The sequence below is a fragment of the Pseudophryne corroboree genome, chromosome 5 (assembly GCF_028390025.1).
Source record: "Pseudophryne corroboree isolate aPseCor3 chromosome 5, aPseCor3.hap2, whole genome shotgun sequence".
Taxonomy (NCBI): domain Eukaryota; kingdom Metazoa; phylum Chordata; class Amphibia; order Anura; family Myobatrachidae; genus Pseudophryne; species Pseudophryne corroboree.
In genome coordinates this window covers 745,200,058-745,212,188 of record NC_086448.1, presented here as the reverse complement: position 1 = coordinate 745,212,188, position 12,131 = coordinate 745,200,058, and the positions used below count along the sequence as shown (strand labels likewise).

Genomic DNA, 12,131 nt, shown 5'->3' with positions numbered 1-12,131 from the left:
TGGTGATATTCGGCCCATCTGAGGATCCGAGCTACTTCCCGCATTGCCATGCGGCTTCTCGTTCCTCCTTGTTTGTTTATGTATGCGACTGCCGTCGCATTGTCTGACTGCACCTGAACAGTCTGAAAACGAAACATGTACACTGCTTGTCTTAGAGCATTGTAAATCGCCCTGAGTTCCAGAACATTTATGGATAGCGATCTTTCGTGATCTGCCCAGAGGCCCTGGAGCCGATAACTCTGAACTACAGCTCCCCAACCTCTGAGACTTGCGTCTGTTGACAGAATTATCCAATTCACGACGCCGAATCGTCTCCCTGCAGATAGATTGTGTATTTTTAACCACCAGAGAAGAGACACCCTGACTTGTGGCGACAATCTCACCCTGTGGTGCATCTGCAGATGTGATCCCGACCATTGCGCTAACACCTCCAGTTGAAACGGACGTGAGTGAAATCTTCCGAACTGAAGTGCTTCGAAAGCCGCCACCATTGTGCCTAAAAGGCGAATGCACAAATGTACTGAGACTGTGCGTGGCTTGAGCACTAATTGCACCAGATGACGAATGACCTGTACTTTCTGTTGTGGCAGGTAAACCTTTTGATTTACTGTATCGAGAATCATCCCTAGGAATTGAAGTCGTTGACACGGAATTAGATGTGATTTCTTTAAACTGACTATCCAACCGTGCTGAACTAGTACATTGTACGTTAGCAAAGCATGCTGGAGAAGCAATTGTTGAGACGGAGCCTTTATGAGTAGATCGTCCAAATACGGAACAATTATTACTCCTAGGGACCTGAGATGAGCTATCATCACGGACATTACCTTGGTGAATACCCGAGGCGCTGATGAGAGGCCAAACGGCAGAGCCTGAAACTGGTAATGGTCTCGCCTTATTGCAAACCTTAAGAAACTCTGGTGAGGTGGCCAAATCGGAATGTGTAAGTACGCATCTTTGAGATCCAGTGCAATCATGAATTCCTGTGGCTCTAACCCTGCAATTACTGACCTGAGAGATTCCATCTTGAATCTGTGGTAAGTGACGTAATGATTGAGACCTTTTAGGTTCAATATTGGCCTGACTGAGCCATCTGGTTTTGGTACCAGAAACAGACTGGAATAATAACCCTGCCCCTGTTCCTGCACGGGGACCGGAATTACAACTGCAGCATTCAGCAGAGACTGAATGGCAACCTGCAGAACTGCTTTCTTGTCGTCCGACACAGGCAGTCCTGTCGTGAAAAATCTTCCTGTCGGAAGATAATCGAACTCTATTTTGTAACCCTCTAATACTAAATTGCGGATCCACCCATCTGTGGACGTCTGCAGCCACGCCCCCTGAAAGCTCTGAAGGCGTGCTCCCACAATTGGAGATCCGAGATGGGCTGGGAGCCCGTCATGCCACTGGTTTGTTAGGTGTCTTAGTGTCTTGACGACGTGCATTGGATTGTCGGGCACTACGTCCCCGACCTCTTCTACCAGGCGTGACTGCTCCTGTGCCCTGCCCACGAAAGGGCTGAGTTCTAAAGGATTTGAACGCCGGACCAGAATATTTCCGTTTAGGTATAGTTGTAGGCGATGGAAGAAACACAGACTTTCCTCCAGTAGCCTCAGAAATCCATTTGTCCAATTCAGGACCGAAAAAGCTTCTCGCCATCATAAGGCAATGCCTCTATACCTTTTTTAACCTCCGTCTCCGCCTGCCAAGAACGCAGCCAAAGTGCTCGTCGTACTATGACTAGCGATGAGGACAGGCGAGAAGTAAGCTGACAGACGTCAGTAGAAGCTGTACATAGATATTCAGCAGCTTCCCAGATTTGATCCGCGAGAAGTATAAGATGGTCATCTTGCAGAGCCGACTTGAGCTCTTTTATCCATACCATTAATGCTTTAGTAACCCAAATGCCAACCAACCCAGGTCTCAGCAGCACTCCAGCTGCTGTATACATGGACCTTAGCATAGCCTCTATTTTACGATCTGCAGGGTCTCTAAGCATAGTAGCAGTTGGTACTGGTATGGTTAACTTCCTTGTAAGTTTAGATACGGATGAATCCACCGATGGTGGGTTCTCCCATGTAGCTGTCATGGACTCTGGAAACGGGTAACTCGATTTAAATCTACGAGGTATAGAAAACCGTTTATCCGGATTCTTCCGTGTTTCCAGTAACATTTTATTAAGAGATTCCGAAATAGGGAAACACATCGGAGATCTCTGTCGTTTAGTAAAGACTACCTCATCATTCGTCAGGGGCTCCTCAGTTTCCGTAAACTCCAGCGACTGACGTACTGCTCTGATGAGATTATCAATACCTGGGCTGTCAAAATCGTCACTATCTGACTGTTGGTCTATTTCGCCCTCCTCATACTCATGTTCAGTGAGGTCTAGTATCCCAGAGACTGGAAAATTATTAGGAAAAGGAAACTTATCTTTTCCACTCAAGGTGGACCTCTGACCAGATTGAGACTCCCCTGGTAACTCAAATGGTCTCATTTTAAACTCAGATCTTGCCGCCTCTCTTTCTTCACGAGAGGCGGCCAGCTCTGATTGTAAACCAACTAATACATCTGCAAGTAAAGCCCATGGAGGGTCCAGAGATGCTGGCTTTACTTCTGTGGAAATCGTATTTGTGGCTGTATTAACAACACATGCTGTACATGTGGTGGATCCATCAGGCAACACACTCTTACAGACATGACATGAAAAATGTTTCTTAGATTTTGCTGGTGTCTTACTCATTATAAAGACAGACAATACAAACTACACACAGACAGTCTGCACGACTCAGTAATAACACCAAAGTTCCTTGTATATATCAGGCAAGTGCAGTGCCTGCCAGCAATAAGAAAACTGACCCCCAAATTCCCCTAGTACCACTCTTAAGCCGAGATGTAATATAGGAATCCTGGAACAGACAGGAGAACATTAAACATGTTAAGTACCAAGTTTTTCTACAAAGCTTAACACTGCCAATACTGCTAATGTCTCCCCCCACCCCCACGACCTCCGTGTACAGCACCGGGTCGGGGCCTGTGGAACTTTGCATAGGGCCGTGTGAGCGGCCTGTACCTGTATGCCAAGGCAGCGGGGAACTCCTCGGCTGATGCGGGCGGTCAGCGGGAGCAGAGAGCGTACTGCATAGAGCCGTGGAGCGGCCTATGCACACGCGCTCCCGGCCCGCCACACACAGCATAGAGTGGAGTGGCCTCCTGTGTAGCCAGGCAGCGGGGAACATATCGGCTGCTGCGGCGCAGGGAGCAGCGGTCTGCTAGGTAACTTAAGATGCTGGGAGCGGCGGAGAGTGAGAGCGCGCTGCATAGAGCCGTGAAGCGGCCTATGCACACGCGCTCCGGGCAGCGGTCGTTAGTGAGTAAAACATGCCCAATACAATCCCCAATAGTGGGGCGGCAGCATAAGCTGACCGCCCCTACCCAACATACCTGGACCGTAACAAAAGTCTATGACGGGGCTTCTCATCCAAGCTCCGTCCAGCTTTTTGCAGGCAGCCTGCAGGTGGAGTGAGGGAGCTCTTTACAGAGAGGTCCGACACTCACGGCTGTTCTCAGCCGCTTCCACTGTCCCTGACCCACGCCTGTTAGAAGGGGGGAAAGGACGTGGAAATCCTTGAAAGGAAAAAAAAAAAAACTTAGAAAAAATTCCAATACTTTGTGGACGAGCTCCACTATGCCTTCTAACTGTGTCGAGCACAGAAAAAACACTGGAGTGCTCGAGGATATGGAGGGGAGGAGTAGTCTCAAAAATTAATTTATTCAGTGCCTTCTTCCGGTGGAAGCCGTCCATATCCCAAGAGTACTCCAGTGACCCCTAGTGGATGAAAAAGAAATAGTATCCCTGTTTGACAGGGTTACAGACCACGCTGCAGCAGCACTATCTGCAGGTCTCAGTCTAGTACCTGAGTGTGTAAATACAGACTTCAGGATAGCCTCCTGCTTTTTATCAGCAGGTACCTTCAAAGTGGCCGTATCCTAAGACGGCAGTGCCACCTTTTTTGACAAACGTGTGAGCGCCTTATCCACCCTATAGGGATATCTCCCAGCGTAACTTATCCTCTGGCGGGAAAGGGTACGCCATCAGTAACTTTTTAGAAATTACCAGTTTCTTATCGGGGGAACCCACGCTTTTTCACACTTCATTCACTCATTTGATGGGGGAACAAAACACTGCCTGCTTTTTCTCCCCAAACATAAAACCCTTTTTTAGTGGTACTTGGGTTAATGTCAGAAATGTGTAACACATTTTTTATTGCCGGGATCATGTAACGGATGTTCCTAGTGGATTGTGTATATGTCTCAACCTCGTCGACACTGGAGTCAGACTCCGTGTCGACATCTGTGTCTGCCATCTGAGGGAGCGGGCGTTTTTGAGCCCCTGATGGCCTTTGAGACGCCTGGGCAGGCGCGGGCTGAGAAGCCGGCTGTCCCATAGCTGTTACGTCATCCAGCCTTTTATGTAAGGAGTTGACACTGTCGGTTTATACCTTCCACCTATCCATCCACTCTGGTGTCGGCCCCACAGGGGGCGACATCACATTTATCGGCATCTGCTCTGCCATCACATAAGCCTCCGTATCAAACGTGTCGACACAGCCGTACCGACACACCGCACACACACAGGGAATGCTCTGACTGAGGACAGGACCCCACACAGCCCTTTGGGGAGACAGAGAGAGAGTATGCCAGCACACACCAGAGCGCTATATAATTTAGGGATTAACACTATATTGAGTGAATTTTTCCCAATAGCTGCTTGTATATACAATATTGCGCCTAAATTTAGTGCCCCCCCTCTCTTTTTAACCCTTTGAGCCTGCAAACTACAGGGGAGAGCCTGGGGAGCTGTCTTCCAGCTGCACTGTGAAGAGAAAATGGCGCCAGTGTGCTGAGGGAGATAGCTCCGCCCCTTTTTCGCTGACTTTTCTCCCGCTTTTTTATGGATTCTGGCAGGGGTATTTATCACATATATAGCCTCTGGGGCTATATATTGTGATATATTTGCCAGCCAAGGTGTTTTTATTGCTGCTCAGGGCGCCCCCCCCCCAGCGCCCTGCACCCTCAGTGACCGGAGTGTGAAGTGTGCATGAGGAGCAATGGCGCACAGCTGCAGTGCTGTGCGCTACCTTGGTGAAGACTGATGTCTTCTGCCGCCGATTTTCCGGACCTCTTCTTGCTTCTGGCTCTGTAAGGGGGACGGCGGCGCGGCTCCGGGACCGAACACCAAGGCCAGTTCCATGCGGTCGATCCCTCTGGAGCTAATGGTGTCCAGTAGCCTAAGAAGCCCAAGCTAGCTGCTAGCAGGTAGGTTCGCTTCTTCTCCCCTTAGTCCCTCGATGCAGTGAGCCTGTTGCCAGCAGGTCTCACTGTAAAATAAAAAACCTAAAATAAACTTTCTTTCTAGGAGCTCAGGAGAGCCCCTAGTGTGCATCCAGCTCGGCCGGGCACAGAAATCTAACTGAGGCTTGGAGGAGGGTCATAGTGGGAGGAGCCAGTGCACACCAGGTAGTCTAAAAGCTTTTAGTTGTGCCCAGTCTCCTGCGGAGCCGCTATTCCCCATGGTCCTTTCGGAGTTCCCAGCATCCACTAGGACGTTAGAGAAATGGGCAGACAGAGAATAGAGTGTGTGTGTGTGTGTGTGTGTGTGTGTGTGTGTGTGTGTGTGTGTGTGTATATATGTGTATGTGTGACCTGGAAGTGTCGCTTCCTGCAAAAGGTCAGCGCTTACAGCACCTCATTACTTCTCATACCTGTTAATAATAAACCAGGCTGCGGTCAGCATCCCAGCCAGCCAGGTCCCACTCATTATCCAGCTGGTCACAAACAAGGCACTGATATAAATCCCCTGCAGGCCAAATATGATCCCAATGTAGAAATAAACGGGGTCCACAACACCCTGCGATGGACACAGATACAGCAGTCAGGTAATTTGCACTTGGTATGGAATAAAATATAAGCACGGACTAAATGTATCCCAAAAAAGCTGGGTTTTGAATGGAGGAACCTTAGAGGTTAATACAATGAATCACTGGTGGTAGTGTTCCTTGTGTAGTGAAACACTGTAGGTGTCTTCCTTTACAGGGAATATAGAACAATAATAAGTAAAGGAATATATGGTGCTCACCTGACTTCCAGACATCTGATACAGAGCACTGGCTATAAGCTCTGGGTACAGCGTCATCTGCTGTACAGCATTAATGGTCTTCATTGGCACAGTCCTATTGTTATAGGCCAGCTCAAATACACCTGGAAGGAACAGAAAAGCAAAGTAATCCAAACACAGGTAATGGCTGGCAGGGACCTCACACCTTGCCTCAAATCATTCACTTTTACAGAAGATGGTCTGGTTTCATTTGATTTATCCACCTGTTATTATTATGAATATGTTTAATATTGAAAGACCCTAGTTAGTGTAATAACATTATTGTAACAGTAGTAAGTGCTTTCAACATTAGAAGCACAATAACGGTAATACAAATAAATGACTTAATTAAATACATTGTCATTTCTACTGATGTAGTAAACAAAACAAAAATGAAAACTAAAATAGAAAAAACAGAATCAGTAAGATTCAGTGGGGGGTACAAATGTTAAAGCATTAAATAACTAGCCCACCTGGTTTATAATGGGAAAGTACACACAGAGCTTTCCCTATTCATTTCACTGGGTCCATTCAGTATAAAACTTGTACATACATTTATGCATACAAAGTCACAAATACTGAATTTATCTCAACTGACTGAACCAGTGAAAACACTGTCAGTCATTTCCAATAAATTGACCTTTCATACTGTATATTACTCTCGATTTATCATTGACAAAATAGATGTGCTTTAAGTAAGAGGCACAATCGTCCTAGGGGTGGCAGCAGTGGGTTCCTTGAAGATTCCCAGATAATTAGGAAGAGTAAATGTATTTATTTATTTATTTATTACCAGTTACTTATATAGCGCACACATATTCCACAGAGCTTTACAGAGAGAATATTTGTCCATTCACATCAGTCCCTGCCCCAGTGGAGCTTACAATCTATATTCCCTACCACATGTACACACACACACATTCACACTGGGTTAATTTTTGTTGGGAACCAATTAACCTACCAGTATATTTTTGGATTGTGGGAGGAAACTAGAGTACCCGGAGGAAACCCACGCAAGTATGGGGAGAATATACAAACTCCACACAGTTAGGGCCATGGTGGGAATTGAACCCAGGACCTCAGTGCTGTGAGGCAGTAATGCTAACCATTACACCATACGTACTTAATGCATCCATTATATTGTAAGCAGGGCTCTCTGACCTCTGTCTGTCTGGTAACAGTCATACTTTAGAACAGTGTTTGTTCCTATTTATTAAATGCTACGGAATATGTTGGCGCTATATAAGTACATTTTAATATCTATAGAATAACTCCAAACATTCTCCCTCCAGGAGTAGCAGAATGCGGTTCCTGGGGTACTAGTGTGATTCTGCTCTCATCCTTTACTGCCTTATTTTGGAAGCAACTCCTGACCAAACAGGTGTAAAGCAAGCAGATCAGTTGTTTGTAAGTAACTGCTGTAGTTGTAACAGGATTGTGGCCTAAGGAGGGATACAATAATCAGTTTCCTCTGATTAGCTAATCTCTTTGTACTGCAAGCATATAACTTTCCATGAACATCCATCTCCCTCTGCTTGAGAAAAGTAAATTACGTTTCATCCGATATACAACTGAAGTCTTAGATGTTCTCTTTCCCACGATCAGGCCTGCTAACATTTTGTTTATACACCCCTTATTTATTGTAAAGCCCTAATTATGACATTGACGACTTCAAAATTGTAGACTATTAATAATTTCAAAATCATATTGTTTCCCAATGAGTCGCAGTATTGCGGCTAATCGCGAGTCTTCCGGTCTATGGCGTTCTTAGTATCTGAAGACCTCTTGTACCTCTTTCAAATGAGGGCGCCCTCAGCATGTCCTTATAAAAGGAATAATAAATGGCTCCATCCCCCTGAAATGTGATTTCTCGTTCAAGGTCCTAAAAGAAGAGAAAACAACACAGAAGGGAGGGGTATTTACCACTCAGTCACATGCACGCAATATGTGTCTGAATCATGTCAATTCTTTACACGTTAAAAGGAGTGTGAGAAATATTTTCGAAACAGACATAAAATGTACAGTCCTGCTAATACACCACAGTAGAATAAAATAATGACAACAAATAATTCATAAAGACCCCAATTCTCTCATAACACAACAAAACTAGATGTACTGAAGAGGACGTGAAATATAAAGAGCTATTTTTCATGTATGCAAACCAGCCCAGAAAATTATTTGGAAGTTATGCAATGCACGATTCCATTTTTCTGCCACATTCCATCACATATGCCAATTAATTGACTAAGGTGGGTCACTGCCAGCAGAAACTTGTATACACATAGAATACAGTAGTAAAGCCGCGATTATAGCACAATGGGCCTAATTCAGACCTGATCACTGGGCTGCTAAAATTGTTGTCCTGCGATCAGCTAATCGCCGCCCAAGGGGAGTGTATATTCTCTGTGCAGGACTTACTACTACAGTGCGATGAGAACAGGCTGATCGGGTCCGAAGTCGACGTCACACACCCGCCCTGAAAACTCTTGGGAACGCCTCAGTTTACCTTGATGCTCACAGAAAACGGTCAGTTACCGCCCACAAATGGCCTCCTCCTGTCAATCGGCATGGGAATGGCTGTGCGATTAGAGTTTTCGCACCAGCCTTTCGCTGACCGGTGATGCCTGTTGTTGTTTGCCGACGCGCATGCGCAGTTAATTGCTGATCATCCGCTGTGCGAAAATGCACAGCAGCAATCAGATCTAATTCAACCCCCAATGCACCTTATGAGAAGGTCACTGTAGAACCCACTTAGCAAAGGCCGAGAGACAGCGGGATCATTGTAAATTAATAACCTAAACATTTCTGATCCATCACTTTACCTTTTTATTTTATTTATTTGTATTTATTTGCCTACATGAGGCTTCTTAGTTAAAGAGGTAGTTAAAGCTCTGCATATTACCAATGGACTGACTCCCGGGTGCGTGTACTTATCAAGCAGAAGAGTAAAGTATCACTGCACTGTCAGCAGGGCTTCTGTGACTAGATCCACATACGTGCCCTGTTGGCAATACATGAGGATGTAATAGTCACGTGCGGCCATCCTCTAGAGTGTCTCTCTGCACTGGGCAGCCCGTTACATTATCCCCTGTATAACACATATAAAGTCAGTGTACCAACTACCAAGCAGTACGCTCACCCTGCGGCTGGAGAACCAGAACTTGCGCTCGTGGTAGGTGGAGAGGTAGACTGCATACATCATGCCACTTGTAACCGTTACCAGGCAACCAACAAATATCTTTACAAACTGCTGCACTGCAAGACCTGGAAAAGAAGAGGGATGGAAACAATGGGGTACAGTTATAAAATTGGTGACAGAAATAATAAAATGCAGGTAAGCGAGCCATAAACTGTCCTGGAAGCAGCCAGGAAGAAGCGCCACGTTTGGGTTATACAGGTAAGAGTGTATAGTGCTTATAGGTCTGGATGACAGTGGCAGGGGGAAGTGATGGTGGAGGATACAGCAAGTACAGATACATTGGAAGGGTGCGGAGATAGTGTACACGCTAGACATTATTGGTAGGGCACCGCGCCATGCCCATTTTGTATATGTTGAGATGCACCCTGCCTATTTTGCTAGTGCCAATTTGCTCCGTGCACTTCCCTGGGTGCATGGCACTGCCACGCAGGGAGTCTGGGTCCTGCAGGATGTGCTGCAGCCAATAGGATCGGTCTGTCTTTCTCAACTAATAGATGACAGTCAGTGCTGTGTAGAGCTCACCAAATCAGCCTGTTTGCTAACCGGCATGTGGGTACATGTGGCGTGATGGTGTGAATATGAATTTACACTAAGTGACCACAGGTCACAGCGAATGACAACACAGTGGACACTGCAGCATACAGAAAATAAGAATTTACTCACCGGTAATTCTATTTCTCGTAGTCCGTAGTGGATGCTGGGAACTCCGTAAGGACCATGGGGAATAGCGGCTCCGCAGGAGACTGGGCACAACTAAGAAAGATTTAGGACTACCTGGTGTGCACTGGCTCCTCCCTCTATGCCCCTCCTCCAGACCTCAGTTAGGAAACTGTGCCCGGAAGAGCTGACACAATAAGGAAAGGATTTGGAATCCCGGGTAAGACTCATACCAGCCACACCGTACAACTTGTGATACTATACCCAGTGAACAGTATGAATAACAACTGAGCCTCTCAACAGATGGCTCCAAACAATAACCCTTTAGTTAGGCAATAACTATATACAAGTATTGCAGACAATCCGCACTTGGGATGGGCGCCCAGCATCCACTACGGACTACGAGAAAATAAGATTTTACTCACCGGTAAATCTATTTCTCGTAGTCCGTAGTGGATGCTGGGAACTCCGAAAGGACCATGGGGAATAGCGGGCTCCGAAGGAGGCTGGGCACTCTAGAAAGATTTATGACTACCTGGTGTGCACTGGCTCCTCCCACTATGACCCTCCTCCAAGCCTCAGTTAGGACACCGTGCCCGGACGAGCAGACATAATAAGGAAGGATTTTGAATCCCGGGTAAGACTCATACCAGCCACACCAATCACACCGTACAACTCGTGATACTATATCCAGTTTGACAGTATGAAAACAACTGAGCCTCTCAACAGATGGCTCAACAATAACCCTTTAGTTAGCAATAACTATTTACAAGTATTGCAGACAATCCGCACTTGGGATGGGCGCCCAGCATCCACTACGGACTACGAGAAATAGATTTACCGGTGAGTAAAATCTTATTTTCTCTGACGTCCTAGTGGATGCTGGGAACTCCGAAAGGACCATGGGGATTATACCAAAGCTCCCAAACGGGCGGGAGAGTGCGGATGACTCTGCAGCACCGAATGAGAGAACTCAAGGTCCTCCTCAGCCAGGGTATCAAATTTGTAGAATTTTGCAAACGTGTTTGCCCCTGACCAAGAAACAGCTCGGCAAAGTTGTAAAGCCGAGACCCCTCGGGCAGCCGCCCAAGATGAGCCCACCTTCCCTGTGGAATGGGCTTTCACTGATTTAAGATGCGGCAGTCCAGCCGCAGAATGCGCCTGCTGAATCGTGTCACAGATCCAGCGAGCGATAGTCTGCTTAGAAGCAGGAGCACCCAGCCTGTTGGGTGCATACAGGATAAATAGCGAGTCAATTTTCTTGACTCTAGCCGTCCTGGAAACATAATTTTTTCAAGGCCCTGACTACGTCCAGTAACTTGGAATCCTCCAAGTCCCTAGTAGCCGCAGGCACCACAATAGGTTGGTTCAAGTGAAAAACTGATACCACCTTAGGGAGAAACTGGGGACGAGTCCTCAATTCTGCCCTATCCATATGGAAAATCAGATAAGGACTTTTATATGACAAAGCCGCCCATTCTGACACACGCCTGGCCGAAGCCAAGGCCAATAACATGACCACTTTCCGCGTGAGATATTTTAGATCCACGGTTTTTAGTGGTTCAAACCAATGTGATTTTAAGAAACTCAACACCACGTTGAGATCCCAAGGTGCCACTGGAGGCACAACCGGGGGCTGAATATGCAGCACTCCTTTCACAATGTCTGAACTTCAGGTACTGAAGCTAATTCTTTCTGGAAGAAAATCGACAAAGCCGAGATCTGTATCTTAATGGAGCCTAATTTTAGGCCCATAGACACTCCTGCTTGTAGGAAATGCAGAAATCGACCTAGTTGAAATTCCTCTGTTGGGGCCTTTTGTGGCCTCACACCAAGCAACATATTTCCGCCATATGCGGTGATAATGTTTTGCAGTTACATCTTTCCTAGCTTGAATCAGCGTAGGAATGACTTCCTCCGGAATGCCCTTTTCCTTTAGGATCCGGCGTTCAACCGCCATGCCATCAAAACGTAGCCGCGGTAAGTCTTGGAACAGACAGGGCCCCTGCTGCAGCAGGTCCTGTCTGAGCGGCAGAGGCCATGGGTCCTCTGATATAATTTCTTGAAGTTCTGGGTACCAGGCTCTTCTTGGCCAATCCGGAACCACGAGTATCGTTCTTA

At 46.6% G+C, this 12,131-nt stretch overlaps 1 protein-coding gene across 4 annotated transcripts in view; it reads right to left on the bottom strand.

Annotated features, from left to right (window-relative positions):
* The window catches only part of DPY19L4 (dpy-19 like 4), a 132,741-nt gene that overhangs the window by 78,267 nt on the left and 42,343 nt on the right, over positions 1-12,131 (bottom strand). For all 4 annotated transcript variants that reach the window (XM_063924126.1, XM_063924128.1, XM_063924125.1 and 1 more), the window contains 4 exons: positions 9,294-9,418; positions 7,946-8,036; positions 6,137-6,258; positions 5,763-5,908 (listed from right to left, as the gene is read on the bottom strand). In XM_063924126.1, the coding sequence (XP_063780196.1) occupies positions 5,763-5,908; positions 6,137-6,258; positions 7,946-8,036; positions 9,294-9,418 (484 nt within the window). The remainder of the gene's footprint in view (positions 1-5,762; positions 5,909-6,136; positions 6,259-7,945; positions 8,037-9,293; positions 9,419-12,131) is intronic.